General features: G+C 36.1%; 1 protein-coding gene across 1 annotated transcript in view; it reads left to right on the top strand.

Annotated features, from left to right (window-relative positions):
* The window catches only part of CSMD3 (CUB and Sushi multiple domains 3), a 551,595-nt gene that overhangs the window by 232,588 nt on the left and 301,232 nt on the right, over window positions 1–17,775 (top strand). Inside the window, exon 11 of the mRNA XM_016224286.2 lies at window positions 7,165–7,286. Coding sequence (XP_016079772.2) covers window positions 7,165–7,286 — 122 coding nt within the window. The remainder of the gene's footprint in view (window positions 1–7,164; window positions 7,287–17,775) is intronic.

The following is a 17,775-nucleotide window of genomic DNA, read 5'->3' as shown; positions in this document are numbered from 1 at the left end:
TTAAGAAAAGTTTTTTGAGCATTTGCAATGTGTTATCCTCAAAGCCAACCTTTTGTCACAAAATGAAAGACTTAGTTGTTGACATAAAGGGACTAAGTAGGTAAACAAATAATTAAAATACAGTATTAATGCTCTAATACAAGTAAGGATATAGAAGAATAAATTTTAGCTAGCCGGTTAGGAACTAAAAATAATATTTAGGAAGAAGGAAACGGCATGTGAAAAGCTATGGAAGTTAGAGCATGGTGCATTTTGAAATTACAAATTGTCAAATGAAGTTTCCTGCCTTTATAGATGCAGATCAGATGGTCTAACACCCAAGTCTCAGTGCTGGGGAGGTGCACAGCCTTATGAAAGATTTCAGGGTATTTCTTGGGCCAGTAGATGGAAACTTAATGTCTAATGGTTAATACTGACTCCTAATTCCTGCTTTCTTATTTTCTGTATTATGCATAGATTCAGGTAGCCATTGTTTGCAGTTTCACCTAAACACAAGAAAAGTTTTTAAATATACAGGAGGTAACTTGCTCAATTGGGAAAGGATGGTGGTAGTTTACATCAAAGGCAGGCAAACACCTTGCAACTGAATACTGCTCTTATCTGTTAAATCCTTTGTCCAACCACTTGCTTTAGGTTTATTCATTTATTTATTTTTTTACTCCTGACTTCATTGCACACCATCGCCTGTTCATGCCATCTTCTTTTTTTCTCTTTTTCCTGCTTCCCATTTCTCTTCCACTCACCTTCCCTCTTGAATGGCCCGAAGAGCACTACAGTCTCTCTCTATATCTGCCTGCTAATTTAACTCATTCTATGTTACCATGTAATTTGTCTTATTTTCTTACCAACAAACCTATATTAAATTGAGTCTTCTTTTACTTTTATCAAAAAGTGTAATGAATCATTAATTCATAGAAATCATTCCTATTACTGATGTAATGCTGTAGGTGCTTTCATCCTAGTACACAAATGCAATGATTCAGTGAAACAAAGAGCAAGCAGAGGGAGTATTATATAAATAAAATGACCTTCATGACTAGGTTAAATTACTAACAGCCAAGAACCGGGGGGGGGGGGGGGGGGCGATAAAGAATTCGCTTACTTACCTTCTTTTCTCTTTTTTGCCTCGACAAATCTGTACATTTTATTTTCTCTTTTTCATAGGAATTACGTTTGCTGGGTTCTAATCAAATTTATCTGATCACATGCAATCTGCCTTTTGCTGATTTTAATTCTGTCCCTTTCATAGCATCTCCTCTATTTTCCAGTTCCCTGCCTTGGGTTTATTTCATTATTATTCCACATTTATATGCTCCCTATCAGTGAAGACATGGATTAGACTTTCATTCTTATGCAGATGACAGATGTATTTGAAGATTAGTCCTAATTGTTACTCCACTTCTGACATTTTATCAGCTTCTCATGAAGACATAGAGACTAGGATGTTCAATTAAATGTTATTAAACTACTTATTGATAGTTCCAGACATTGATTTAAACAGGTTTTGTTGTTCACTTTCAGACACGTATGTATGTGTGTGTTTCATGACCAATGGTCAACAATCTGAATTTTAATTGATTCAGAGAACAGTTTGTATGCCTGTTTATCTGTAGTATAATAAGAGTTCTTTGATATTTAGGTAAATAATTCAGCATTTTTTCAGGTACCTTAAATTATATACTATATTAAACAATTAAAGCAAAATAAGAACAAAATGAAATTCTAACATATTAGAAGTGTTATGACCATATTTTAAGACATTACTTAAATCTGCATTTTTGCATGTAGTTTGTTATAAATTCTAAGGTAGAATTTGAATTTATAATAGAAATAACTTTGTGTATGACTTTCAAAACTATTAGGAGTTTACTTCCCAGGAAGAAAGACTGGTTAAACATAGTCCTTCAAAACATATGCCAAAGATTAAAATTGTGATTCAGTCCATAAATCTGTATCTCATTTAATGGAATTCTATTTTCTGTGTGAAAACTCCATGGTTCCTACTTATGTCCATTAAGAGAGCAGACACGCTCTTTCTGGTGGTGTTCTCACTTGTCCTATTTCCTTTGTCCATTTTGATAATAGATTTCTACCAAATTTTATTAATTTTTTTTACAGCAAATCTTTTCGGATCTGAGTTGAAAATTCCCCAACCCTTTTTCATGTTCTGAGCATTTTTTCCCTTCCTAGATTATTAATCCCTTCATTAAAATGTTTTACTTTAAAATCTAGAAAGTATTTTTCACAACTTTGGAAGTATTTACTTTCTGTTTGAGCTAGTAGAGCCTTTGTACCTCCTATAACTTCTGTCTCAGAAATTATTTAATTTTCTAAGCCAATGTATTTTCTCAAAGCGATTTTTTTTTACAGTGAACTGTTTTATATTCAAAGCACATACATCTGCCAACACGGAATGGATTTTTTTTCTTAGAATGTTCCCAAAGCATTTCAATTTAGCCATCTCTAATAGTAACAATAACATACTAATTTTAAAAGATAATATCTCATGAAATGTTGCCATGGAAATAGAAACTGGCTTATTGTGTACAAGTTCACCTCAATTTGATTAGATTGTGCTCCTTATTTATAAGGTTTCTATAAAGGCCACAGGAGAAAGACTCCAGAATTCCTCGGGGAGGGGGATGGGCAAGGAGCAAAATGAAAATAAACAATTATTTTTCTATGTAATTCCTATGAATAGCCTTTCCCGATCAGTTATCTACTTCCATAGACTTTCCTGATCTATTTACTCTTATAGCCTCTTATAAATCCAAATTTACTAATTCAGTATTTTTCTTTCCTTCTAGACTATAAAGTCCTTGGGGGCAGGGATCTTGCCTTTTTGACCTTGCCCCTTCCAGTGTCCATCATAGTGTTTCAAATAGAAGTTGCACTCATTTAATGTTTGTGAAATATGTAAATTTGCAGAATAAAAGTTTATAGCATTCAACTTTTACAAATGAATCAAACATATATTATCTAATATTGAATAGGTAGAATTTATCAGAAAAAATACATTAAAATATGAACTTTCATTTTTTATTCCCAGTGAACAATTTGATTTAATATTTCACTGAGCAAAACTTCTTAACCTTTAGGTCATATTTTTTCCTAAGCATAAAACATATTTGATCGATAAATGATAAAATATTAATTTTGCTTTAGCATCAATTTGGGATTTATCATATATTGCTATAATAGTAGTTTATATCAGCTTATGTCATAACATATACTATAAAATATATGATAAAACTCAATATCAGTTTATATCATAGACATAGAGAGTTTTAAATGCTAGATTCTTATTGAAGCTTCCAAACTATAATAAGTCTGATTTTCTTAAACAAACAACATTGAATATTTATAGCAGGTAATGTGCTTGTTTCACTAGCCTGGAATACAAAATAAATTCATATTTTTAAAATTATAATTAAGTTTCTGGAAACACTGTTACTACTCTCTTATTTTTCCTTCTGGGCTAACTCAGTCCCACAAGACATTCTTTTGCCTCCTGGAGAGAAAGTAAATAATTAAAAGCAATCCACCAAAATCTCCACTTTGTACTTCAATTGAATGTCATGACAAAAACACAAGCTTGTGGCAGGGGGCGTGTAGGAGGCAGCTGATCAATATTTATGTCTCCCTCTCCCTCTCCCTTGCTCTCCCTGAAACCAATAAAAACATATTTTTAAAAACAACACTAAAACAGACGTGTGTAAAAGCACATACACCTAAAAAAAAGTCTGCAAAAATAAAACCTAACTTTTTAAGGGGTTGCTCTTTGATTTGGATGGCTGGAACAGACAAGAAGAATAACATAGTTACAGGTGATATTTGCCTGTCATTTTATGAGTTTCTTTTCTTTATTTTTATATAAAAAAATCATTTTCAAAAGGGAAAAGTTCTCATTCTGAAACACATTGCTAAGGATTCTTTATCGGCATGTAGAGAACACATTTTACAGTCTATTTAAGAGCTGTGCCAAAGAACTTGTATGTTCCTATAGTAAACATTCCTGCCTCATGAAAGCCACTGCAGTAGGAGTTAATGAAAAAAGATGATAACTAAGACCTTATCCTCAAGAGACTGTAAGTGTGTACACATTTTAGAAAACAAAGCATGCCAGAGAATTACCAAGTCTTAAGTGCCACTCAAAACAGCAGTGTCCCATCAGACAATAATGCTGTGAAGGCTGGGGGTCAGGGGGGCAGTTAGCGGGGTGGAGGGAGTCAATGGGGGAGTAAAAGGGGACATCTGTAATACTTTCAACAAAAAAGATAAATTTTTAAAAATCTCAAAAAGGCAAAATATATTAAAAGCATGAAAAAAAGGAAACTTATTCTATTAACTTTAAAGCTGTCATTTGATTGCTGTAAAATTTGTATTGCTATACGTTCTTAAAATATTTATAACTACATTTTCTATCAGAGCACTAGCACCTAAACACCAGTTCAAATAATAAGTTGTGCATATTGTTATCCATTACAGACCCTGAGTGGAAGAAATAGGAACAGTTCCTATAGAAAAAGTGGCTCATAGCGTGGCTTTGTTTAAATGAATCAGATTTCTGCAGGCAAATGCAAGATGGAATAACATTTTAGACTTTGAGAACATCATAGCAATTGTAGAAAACAGTAAAGGGTATGGTACATTTAAGGAAAAGCAAGAATTCTTTTCTGGCAGAAGTTGAGCATATGGCTGTATGAAATGGCAGGAAATTATATTGGAAAAGCAATCTAGGTCCTCACAGGAATCGTTTTATGTTCTATATGAGCCAGTTTTAATTGATCCTATAGGAAACAGGAGATCAAGACTTTAGGCAATTAAGTAAAATAATCAAATCTGTATTTTAGAAAGAGAAATTTAGTAACACTAATGAAGATGAAACAGAGAAAGCAAATGAAGATAGGAAGGTGTTAAGTAGCTATTCTAGTCCAGGAGAAAGATGATGAAGCAGTGGGTACTGAGAAGAGAGGAAGGCAATCCAGATGTCTCAGAAGGGAGTGCATAGGTCTTTGGGGGTGCTTATGTATGTAGAGGGCTTAGATAAGAGAGGTTTAATTCAAAATGTCTTTAAAACAGTTCATGGTATGTGCAGCAAACAGAAAATTATTCTAGAAGAGAGATCGCAAAATTGTTGATGCAGATTTGAGAGCTATCAATGCAGAATGACCATTGTAGAAGTGCATTAGATGAACCATTTAGAGAGATCATTGAACAAAGAGAAAATAGGCCATTCAATCAATTTATAATTATGCTACTTAAGGGTCAGATAAAAGAAACAGAACCAGGACACAGGGTATGGAGCTTAACTAATTTAAACAAATAGGCCAAAAATCAAGAGAGTTAAGGGCTGTGCAAGGGAAGGTAGAGAATTTCAACCAAAGTTTATCAATAGTTTCATTACTGTCGGAGATTAAGTATGTGGGGAAAATGAAGAGATGTTATTAGATTTAGCAATTAGGTGATCATTGTTGGCATTGAGAATGCAAATTCAGCACTGAAATGGGAGAATTCAGACTGAAATACTATCAAAAGTGAAGGGGAGCCCCGCCTGGGTGGCTCAGCAGTTGAGCGTCGACCTAGGATCCAGGTGATCGGGGTTCGATTCCCGGTCAGGGCACATGCCTGGGTTTCGGGCTCGATCTCCAGTAGGGGCGTGCAGGAGGCAGCCAATCAATGACTCTCTCATCATTGATGTTTCTATCTTTCTCTTCCTCTCCCTTCTCTCTGAAATCAATAAAGATATATATATTTTTAAAAAAGTTATAAAAAAAAGTGAAGGGGAGAAGAAAATGGAATAGTGAACATGGATGATGTATAAGAAGTTGTAACAAAGTGATCTCACTTATATGTGAAATCTAAAAAAGAAAAACTCATAGAAACAGTATAAATTGCCAGAGGTAGGGCTGGGGGTGTTAGGAGAGTTGGGGAGATGTTTAAAGGGAATACATTTCTGTTATAAGATGAATAGCTTCTGATGATCTACTGTACAGTATGGTGACTATAGTTAATAATACTGCATTAATGTATTGCTAAGAAAGCATAAGAGATCTTAAGTATTCTCATCATATGAACACATACACAAATAATAATTATGTGAAGTGATGGCATTAACTAAGTTTATTATTTCACAATATACATGTATCATAGCATCATGTTGTACACCTTAAACTTACACAAGATTACATTTTAATTTATCTACAAAGCTGGAAAAAAAGAGACAATTGTGAAATATTCAGAATTTTGTGAGGACTTGATAAGCCTTTGGTAGCTTAAAAATCAGCCAAGGTGGGCCTGTTTATATTATGGGAATTAAAAAAAAAAAAGTGAATGAAAGAAGACAATGAAACAGCAAGCATGCACGACTATCAAGAATTTAGGCAGTGAAAAGAAAATGAAAGATTGGTAATTAATGTTGAAGGAAGAAAAAAACATTATTTTCTTTGGTTACAAAATAATATAATTTTATTGTTTAAAATTTAGAAATCAGACACAAACAAGAGAAAAATTAAAAGTAATCAAAATCACCAAGAGATATAAACTCCAACTTAGAGAAAAAGATGGAAGTTAAGTCAGATGCAGTGTCACCGGTGATAAGCTCCTTTGTTATGTACAAGAAAGAAAGGTTAGAGGAAATGCTATAACATTTAACTTTGTGGAACTTTAAATTATTTCAGTGTAGCTCTTTGTGCAGTCTGAGTGGTCTAATTCACAGTTGTAAGAACTGAGAGCGTAGTTTTAATATTGATGCCTCAATCTTGCTATTATGTCTGTGTCCTAGGGTACTTAATAAATATAAGTGAAAATACTACCCTTTCGATTGCTTAATCAATGCAAGGCTTTGCCTCTTTCTCTGTAGATTTTTGTTAACACAGTATTGGATAAATATACCTTCCTCTAATTAACTAACCTATTTACAGTCAGAGGACATTTGAGATGCCTCTCGCTTTCGTTCATCACTAGTTTCCCGTTGTTGAAAACATTGGGCTCGTGAACCGCAGCGTGTAGAAAACCCATTGTGATAAGTGAACATTACAAGCCATATTTCAGTGCAGTTACAATTGTGCAGTTTTGCATTGAAAGTCTATTTGCAAGTTACTTCATTGCCATGATTTTGCGTATGGGATATGCTCATCTTCTAAAGCGCACTTTCTCTTTCAGTGAAGACGTGTGGCTCCAGCCTTCAAGGACCGAGCGGAACCTTTACGTCTCCCAACTTCCCATTCCAGTATGACAGCAACGCCCAGTGCGTCTGGGTCATCACGGCGGTAAACACGAACAAGGTGAGCGGCCGGGCGGGACAGAGGCGTCGCCGCAGGGCCAGGGCCAGGGCCAGGGCCAGGGCGAGATGGCGAGGACAGTGCAGGGAAGAGCATTCACGCCTCAAGTGTGATTTCTGCAGTACGTTCTCCTTCTCTGTTACGTAGGACGTGAACTTATCTGAAAAGTTTGGAAAAAATAAATTTAAAATAATACAGTCTACTCCCAGTTACTAACGTATAATTGGCAACACAGTGACGTTACAAGCGAGTGTTTTCTGAGACATGTTTTGGAAGGTTGTAAGTATAGATTTCCTTTTTCTAAAAGAAGCCACGAACCATGGCTTTTCACTTCATATCTTCGTTGCTTCACGTATTGTTCAGGGATATCATGTTTTTAAATAGAGCTGACTTTCAGTGACATTCTGCCATATGTCACACAGCTATTCTTTATTACAAGTAGTTGATTTTGATGTGCTGTGTGCTAATAGAAGATTCGTATTATAACGTTTGAAAGGTTAGGTTGTCTTTCCCTTTCACTAAAAGTGAATAAATAGTACAACCAGATGTGTATGTGCTGCAATATACTTTGAACAAAATTATGACGCTGAGTGAGTGTAAGAGCAGCTGAAAAATTAGCTCGCTTTCCTCTCCTGCTTCTCCTTGTAAAAATATAGACAGGAAATAATTTTAACCACCCAGCCTGTGTCATCAGTTCAGTTCAGTTCAACAAATATTTATTTATTGATTACCTTTTCTGTGCAAATTTTGACTTGTTGAGGAAATAAAAAATCATGAAGTACTTGAGAAATAAACTCGGGTTTATTGAACACTTAGCAGCATGCCAGATAAAATATGCAGCACTCTTTATGAATTGTTTAATCTTCTTAAGTCCCCTGTCCCCCCAGTCCCAGCCATGAGGTAGTTTTATTAACAGAGGGGCTAAATAACTTGCCTACGATAACCTAGGTAGTAAAGGTCAGAGCTGTGTACTTTATAAGATATGTGCTATGTGAGAGGATATATCTCATTCTAAAATGTAAGTATCTTATACTAAGATAAGCATGGAGTGAGTTAATTTTAAAGTACAGAACAAACACATTGTATTAACCTTGCGTGGAGATCTAAATCTTTTTGTGTCGTGGTAATTACCTGTAATTTTCATCAAAATGTGGTAATTATTTTCTAAGATATCTGCTCTGCTAAGTTTAATTTATTCTCATTACTGAGTTACCCGAAGTTTCACAGAGGTCCTCACATCTCTCCTTGTTTATCTTGCCCCATCTGCCAAACTTTTATCTCTTCTTTTTCTCCCTAAAAAAAAAAAAAAATCCAATTTATTTTCTAAGGAAGACATAATTACTTTCACTTCTTTATACTTTTATCAAATGGCTGACTGAAGACATTAATTTTAATCTGTCCGTTTACTTCCATTTTAAAATAATCTATAGAAATTGGCTTTCAAGCATTTTTAACTGTGACCCACAGTTAGAATTATATTTTACATTGCGTTATTGTATCCCAGATCACACCCACATACATGTACACACAGTGACACAACATAACATTTTCTCTTACTATAAGTGTACTTCTCTATTTTTTATTCTAATTTATTGTAATATATTTATTTTTAAATTATTGTTCATGCCTCACTAAATCAATGTCATGATGCACTAACAAGTTATAACACATGGTTTAAAAAATACTATTTATAGTTTTGCCTCCATAGATAACCACAATAGAAACTCTTTTGGTGAGGCGATTGCTGGCATGAACTGTAGGCACACAGCTCTCCTCATTAACCAGCATTCTTAATTCCTCAAGATCTATAAATTTTTTCAAACATTGCTGCTCATATTTTTCTTTGTGTTTGATAACTTGAAAAGTAGTCATAGTATTCTAAATATCCAAAACAAACATATGGTAGGTGAAAACAACTCTGAGACTTGAAACGGAGTGAAGCTGGATGGAAGTGCTTTCCAATCTGGGCTTTCCCTCTTGACTAATAATACATTTTAGGCAACCGTGACCCTTGAGTCCTCTGAGCCGTGGTTTTATATGTGTGTGTTTTAATCTTTTAGATATAATAACACTGTATCGTAAAGTTGTTTTACTGATTAGATAAGAAAATGTGAAATGTCTGATTCAAAGTAGAATCACTTTCAATGACATCAGTTAACATTGCCAAAGGTTTCCATTTCATCAAGAAATATGCTGCTTCTCTTCAGTTATTTGTTAGATTTAAACTATGTATTAATGCATAAAAGCATTACTATATACTATTTTCTTCCATATTTGATTATGTGGCTGAATAACATAGATAACTGTGTCTTATACTAAAATATTAAAGATTAAGTTATAGTCATTTTTACTGATCAGTCATAACATTGCCATTAAGCTTACTAAAAATAAAATATAATGACTAAGCATTACAATCTTAAAGTATTACGTAATTTTAAGATTACTCTATACCCCTTCCATAAGCTTGTGTAATGGAATATTTTCTGTAATTATAGCATTTCAGTAATGAGTGCAATCGAAGGTTTCTTCGTAACAGTAAGTTAAAATATTAGAGTTGAGATTTTAAATAACCTGATCATTGAATTAATTGTTCTTCTTGCTTTAAGACATGCATTTAACCTTAGCTCCATGTGTGAAATAAGTAATTTTCTGTCTTGAACGTTTTCTTGATTTTTGTGGGAATGATCTTCCTGAGTATTACAGGTGGTGTAGTGCATTCGTCTTTAACCTGAGGTGTGGGTAGCCTTGGGATCCAAAAACAATTCCCAAGGTGACCTGAGTGGCCTGCATACCATTTAAGATATTCCACTTTGTAACACTGTGCTGCCTGATGACCCTCTCTGTCTGTCTGTTGGAAATATTTTATTCATTTATTTAATACAACACTTAAGCTCATGGTTGTACTTAGACCCATAAAATACCCACTCAGTGCTCCTCCCCATAAACTCTGCAGGTGTCGGAATACACCCTTGACATCCACCGTAACACTATTATTAGGAGCCTTTCCATATTGTCACTGTTCCATCACTGCAGCCAGACTTTTGCCACTTAATTTAGCTGACCACTTTAGGCACTAGCTCTCTGTGCCAAATGGTTGGAGTTTTGGAATTATGCCAAGCTTCAGCGCCAGGTCTGAGACCTCAGCCAGGCATGGGAGCGCTACTTTTCTGTATAGTGCAGCTGTCTTTCCTGCAAAAAAGCATTCCTAAGGTAAGGATTTGTATGCAAGTGATTTATTAAGAAAGTGGTAAGCAAGAGTGCAAGTTCAAGCCAAATCCAAGGTGCAGTCTGATTCCACCCGAAAATTTATCCAATTGGGAGCAAGGGAGCTGAGACCTCTTCCACATGCCTGTGAATATTCACAAGTTTCCTAGATTAAAGTATGGTCATCTTGGGGAGGCCAATATTCTGTTTACCACTGGGGGGAAAGAGAAGGGGAGAGGAAATTGGAGAGCAGAGGATTTTTAAGGGATGGTGTATTTAAATGGGAAACTCTGTCCAGCAAAGGAGACAGAGAACTCTAAGATATAGAAAAATGACAAAGGCAAAGCTAGAAATCTTGACTGTGTTCCACTCTGTCTCTTTTTATTCATAGAGGAATCCCTTTATCAGTAGACAGATTTAAATATCTTTTAGTTATTGCAAAGTTCCATACCATTTTCATTTCATGCCTGCGCTCTCTACCCCTAGCTCTGAAAGCTTATATTCTACTTAGGGAGAGAGGAAGCATTTATGGGAAACATTTATGTCCAGAGGAGGTCCTTGACCTTTCCTGGTTACCACTTGGGCTGGTAAGCAGACACCCTTCAGTGGTTTAAGAAATGGGAGGTTCTAAGAGCATCAAATGAATTTCCATTAATACAGACAAAGGTAATAGAAGCATTGTTAGTGTAGCGAAGTGTCGTGGGGATCCGGTTAGGGCAATTCTGAGACGCTGCATTTTATGCAGGCAGAACATTCCTTTCCTGTGTCCTGAACTCATCTGCCCATCACAGTGTCTTTAGTGGTGAAAACACAGGCAAAAAGGGAGACGGCTGTAAAATACAGACTAGGTAAAGAAGAACCACTTATGTAAGAGGTACCAAAGCATCTTCAAACTAAACCATATACTTGTTGCATCTGTTAATTAAAAGTCCAGCTCTGTTAATTATCAGTAATCTCAAGTAAGAGTTATGGAATGAGAAGAGTTCTTTCATAATAATGGGAAAGAGAGAGGTTGTTATGAATTAGAGTGTAGAAAAGTATCTGGCACACAATAAATATTTAACAAATATTTGAGGTTGATTATTTGGTGTTGATAGCTTGTGTAAATCTATACCTTTCTGTATAAGCAAACATCGTATGCAATTTCATATTATAGAAATCACGTAAGTACAATAATATAATGAATTATAAAACATTTATATTCTTACTTTAGTGAAACAATTCTCAAATATTTATAACTTACTGTGTGCAGACACTGTACTGGCTGTAAAAATGCTTAAGCTGAATTTTTTCATGACTTATGCATGCTTATTGTATAACTTTTTTAACAACTCCTAGTATCGTACAGTTTTTTTTCACATTATATCTTTTTATTTCTATAATTATAACTTTTTAAAATTTGTTTTTCTGCTTATGATTATCATTTTTCCAGCTGATGGCACAGAGAGGTATAAGAAAATAGAACAAAATCTCTCTTCTTTTTATATAGACTATATGTTTATTTTAGAAGCATTGTATTTCACTTATTCTTAAAATGTTATTTTAAGAACACATCATATGCATTTTACTTAATTCCATAATTATATGACCAGTATTCTAGATTGCAATTTTAATAAAGTTAGATGGAGCTTCATTTTACATCATGAAAACTGAAGCAATATAATTTTTTAATAACATGAGAGTTTAATATTTTCAAAAATAACCATTTACTTTCAATATTTTACTTTCTCCTAAGATGAGTCACCACCTACCTGTTACACAGTTTAGAATAAAAATAAAATAGTTATTCTACTTTCTTTCTATGTTTTCTATCCTCAGTGCTAACATTTTGTTATATTCTATAAAATATAAAAATTGCGTATGTGTATACAAATATACATATTCCATAATCGTATAATGAATCACAGATCACCAAAATCTTAACTTACCTGGGATTTTGTTTTATCAGTAATAATAATAATGCCTCATAGGAGTTTAGAAAGGATTATATGAGATAATATACACAATACACTTAGAACACAATCTAGAATAGAGTACTTGTTCAAAAAATGTTAATAATAATAATAATAATAATAATAAATATTACTACTACTACTACTGCAACCAGTACCACCACCACCAGCACATTCCCAGAGTGTGCTGAGGCTTAATGCCTCCACCAGTGTTTGAGCTGAACTTTTTCCTGTGCAGATACCATATGCTCTCACCCATTTCAGAACCTGGAATATCCTTGTGGAGACTCCCTGCTGAAATTAGTCATCAGAGCCATCAGCAGATGCTCCTAAGAAGTCAGAATAGGCTTCTGCTAAGAGCCTGTAAAAGGAACCAGAGAGAGCTGTGAGCTTTTGCTTCCCAGCCCTGAGATATTTTACTGCAGATTAAAAGGTTATCTTGACGACAGCCTTGGAGTTAGTGAGCGCTACAGTCACCATTCCGGGACGTTGTTTTCTGCTCCAGCTGCCCGTTACCTCAACCACAGCTGCCCCTAGGTAGTGAGATAAGTGCAGTGTTGTGCCTGTGTATACAGCATTTTCCCTTCTTGGTATTATAGCTCTTTGGTCGTCTAGAATCTCTAACCAGTGTGGAAGAGAGTGGCATAGATGATTTAATTATCCTCATACAGCCAAAGTCACATAGGATCTGTATTATCACAGAATTACTTACCTTCCTTGCGTTTCAGCCCCCTCCTGAGCTAATCGCATAACCACTCACATTGTAGGATGCCGGGGGAAAGGATAGAAGGGAGGGAGCAAACTCTGCAGATACGGAATGTAGTAACTGTGCCTAGTCTCCGTTAGGACCTCATCTGTATAAATTCTCTCAGTCTGTTATAAACCCTAGCATGCAAGAGCAACTAGATAAGCGTCATATCTCTTGGACTGGCCAGAAGAACACCGATGTAATAAATCCTAAACTTTTCCTAGGAAATCTTACATTTTCACTGAATAGGAAGCTGGGTCTACAATATATTAAAAAATAAAAAGACAGCCCTGACTGGTTGGCTCCATTGGTTGGGGCATCTCCCATACCCCAAAAGGTTGCAGGCTCGATTCCCTGTCAGGGCACATACCTAGGCTGCCAGGATAACTACCCCTCCCTGCTCTTACCTAACCACTCACCCCAAAGAGTATTTACTTATGAACCAGGAATCTTTCTCCATGGGTCGGTATGAAAGCAATGAATTCAGAGGCAAATAATTCCTCTCGTACCCTAACTTCTTGGGCTCCGGCCTAAATGCTTATTGAGGAGATATTTTTGGAGTTAAACAAAGTCTCTCATAGACGTTAAGTGGTAAAATCCCATTACTTAATGACTATACTTGAAGAAGTTATATAAACAAAAATAAAGTTAACAACAAAGACTGTGAATTGAGAAGGGAATCTATCTTTCCTTCTTTTGCTTTGTTGGGATAAATTGAAGATGGAAATTAGAACCCATTGCATAATTCGTGGTATGTAAGCATAGCGATATGTTTAATCATTTTCAACTAATTTCATTTTTAAAGAAAGCTTCAAGTTAAAGATTCTCTATACTGTAGATGTGTAATGGAGAAATAAGTAGATATCCTTGATTAGGCCGACCCATAGTAATGAGGGACAAAACCAGCAAAGGCCCTTCTTATAAAACTTATTTTAATAAACCTCATTTTTATTTGTTTTCAAAATGTTTTAGATATGTACAGCCTAAGATGTACAAATTTGTCATGGATATCCTTCTAAAACCAATGGCATTATCTGCAAGCATTTTCTTCAAAAATTTGAGTTGATCAATTACATGTATTATGAAATTTAAATTATATCCCCCAGTTGCTAAGCATGAATAAATGTCAGAAAAGAGCCTGCAGTTTTGTACTGTTGTGCTATAGGTTTAATATTTGATGCTTTTTATATATTTCTGTGGCTTCCTCCCTTCAGCGAAACATTTGTAATGCCATATTTAATGTCATTGTTACATGCCAGCAGTCCCCTGAAGGGGAAGACCAGTGTATAGACAGACACAGAAGCATAGAAAAATAAAACAAAGCTGAAAGCTTTATCATCCTATCAATAAATATCTGTGTCTCCAGACTCCCCTCCTCCCCTGTCTCTAATATATGAGCCCTTGTAAAAACTGAAACTATTAACATGATGCTGGCAGCAAAGTGGATGAACCTAGAGAATTGCCTAGGCCAGCACTTCTCATTTTTATATGGTCTGGTTCAGAGTCCTAGAATATATCTTCTGTAATAAAATATCCGTGTATACTATTATAGTGTATAATCCTTCTAGAATCTGAGATTTATTCTTATTTTAAAGTGAGATTATTTCCAAATGAACAAATGTTGGATTTGTATGTGTCATATTTAAGCTTTTTTATATCTTACAATATTTATCTATTCCACAAATAGCATGTAAATTTACCTTTGTATATTTCTTTTTACAAAAATAGGCAAATTAAGATGATTACTAATGAAACGGTTATTAAACACTAGTTTTCCATATGCGTATGAAATACATACCACATACAATATGAATTACAAAACAGGCACATTTCAGGATTCTTCTGAAATATGTGGTGTTTTTTAACAAACGTACTGCATATTGTGCTCTGCTTTGTCAGGTGCTAGACAGACATTGAGAAACTTCGTTCGCGTTCAGGTCTGTGGCATCGGCCACCTCTGAAGTAGATTTTAGCCCTGTCAGTGTTAGCCAGATAAACTGCGGCAAATGATTTGGGGAAGGTAGTTCTTTAAAATGAAAACTGAATATATCTGTTTATCCACTAGAATGTTTTCAGTTTAAGTATGGGAAATCCTGAATCAAACGGTTTAAATCATAAGGAAATACATTGTTCAGCACAACATACTTCCCCGAGGCACGCAGGCCCCAGGCACAGAGTGAAACATCCAGCCCTTGGCTCTGGGCATCCCCACGGGCCGCCTTGTCCTCCGCCGCGTGTAACAGGGTGGCTGCATCAGCGCATTCAGATACAGTGCCTTCCAGAGCACCGTGATTCTTTGTTTATCTTGCTTTATTTTTAATTAAATGTATTGGGGTAACACTGGCTAATACCGTTACATAAATTTCAGGTGTGCGACTTCATAACAACACCTGCGGGTCCTCCTGTGCGCTCAGCACCAAAGCCCAGTCCCCCGCATCCTCATGTCCTCAGCCCCCTTCGCTTCCTTAGTCCTGCCCCCCCCTTCCTGGTACCCGCGATTCTGGCGTCTGTATCCATGGGTTTGGATTTTGTTTGTTTACTTTGCTTTTTTATTTGCTGATCTTCGTTTCACATCCCACGTCTGAGTAAAAGCACACAGCTCTTGTCCATTTCTGCCCGACTTCTTTCACTGAGCGTTTAATTTGAGCACCAATAAATCCTTTCCCAGAAGCCTCCCCTTGGGTTGCTTCTCACTGTTCACTGATCAGAACTAGGTCGCACACTAATATCTGATCTTACCCCTGACATTAAAGTGACAGCTGAGCCTGGCACAGGCTGCTCACTACCCACTGCAGGACCTCGGCCTGGGCAGGAGCCCGTGAGGCTTGAGGCTGTGAGGAGTGAGGCGCGTAGCTGAGCAGAGGAAGGGGCTGTGGGCAGAGGAAGGGGCTGTGGCAGAGGAAGGGGCTGTGGCAGAGGAAGGGGCTGTGGGCAGAGGAAGGGGCTGTGGGCAGAGGAAGGGGCTGTGGCAGAGGAAGGGGCTGTGGGCAGAGCAGCCCATCCTCTCTACCACCGTGCTCCCCGTTGATGATCAGATTTCCACGTAGATGCATCTTCTTCTTCTGCCTTATCTTTGTAAAATCCTACATGAAACATATTTTCTACCTGTGTTAGTGGAGAAACCACAAAATCTCAGCCAGTCACTACGCACAATGAGGCTGGAATCTCCCAGTGTTTCACTGGCTTCTCCATGATTTCCAGTGGAGACCTCTGGCCAAAAGACAGGTCACCTTCACATTCCATGTATAACGATAGAAAGAGCAAATGGGATAACATCATAAAAACGCCCGTTCGGAAGAGCAGGGTGTTGAAATTACACTGGCTCATGGAACACTGTTATCCCCGGCTAGACTAGACCGGTGAAGAAACACGACCTTCTCTGAGGGTGGAAGGAGCTCCTTGACGAGCCTGGAAGGTAGCGGAACTCATCTCATCCTCCTTGTTAGAGGATGACATGGCTCTGGTTCTGTCTCCTGAGAAGATTGTTTTTTCCCAATTGGACAGTACTGCTCTAGGACTTGAGTATTGTAACCACTACTGCATGTAAAACTGGGTGTTTCTGCTCCCTTTGCCACCTTCTGCCAGAATCCATAGTTGCTGAAGCTTAGGTCGCATGTCTACACTCTGGATATAGCATCTGCTCATATTGGGAAGGATGCTCCCAATTCCTCGAATTCAAGGAGGATATTTAGGTGCTAAGTGGCCAAACTAATGTACAAATATGCACTTCATATAATTTGGGGGTTAAAATAAAGCGATGCATGTGAAATAATGAGCTTAGTGACTTACACATTATAAATATTTGCCAATTTTAAAATTTCATGGGTAACAGATGTAAAGTTTAAAATTAAGTGTGAATTCCACAGGACTTCATAAAATATAATGATGTAGAAATCATGGCTTTCAACCCTCTGCGAATAATGCAGAGGTTGAAAATTATGAGGCATGGGTTTTATACCAGTTTTATCAAAATACCCTAAACAACCTATGTTTTGAGCCTTATGGGAAGTGGATCTATTAAGCATTTAATGTTTAATGCTATTTATAGATTTCACACTTCTGTAAATTCAATGTTAAAATGTATGAAATTATTCTTAACTGACTACCTTAGTAGCTTCAAAGTTTTAAATAACTCTCAATAAGCAGCAAAATATAAGCAATTTGGAATTACCGCTCTACAAATGGAAGCCAAGAGAACAGCTTAATTGGTTTAAAAAATTCAAGACAATTATAAGTAATTTCTACATTTTATTATCACAGCTTTCTTTTTTTTAAGCAGTCCTATGAGCTAAATGCAATTTCCTTTTCTACCCACAAGTGATTAGGAACAAATAAGGCCAAATATATGACATTTCTTTCTCTACTAATAAACATGATATTCTTCCTGTTTCCCTACTAAATATTCCAGCCCTAATACCCATTAAATGTTTAAATAAAGCATTCATATTACATTGATGATGATTTGTTGATTTTTTAACCTTTCTATTTTATTTCCACATTATACCAAGATAAAGGGATGGAAAATGGCTATTTGGTTAACTCTATTTTACAGTAGAATCTGTAAAAAGAAAATTTTACACCACAGTCC

This window comes from Miniopterus natalensis, chromosome 16, assembly GCF_054644295.1.
Source record: "Miniopterus natalensis isolate mMinNat1 chromosome 16, mMinNat1.hap1, whole genome shotgun sequence".
NCBI lineage: Eukaryota > Metazoa > Chordata > Mammalia > Chiroptera > Miniopteridae > Miniopterus > Miniopterus natalensis.
This window is presented reverse-complemented; position numbering and strand designations above follow the sequence as displayed.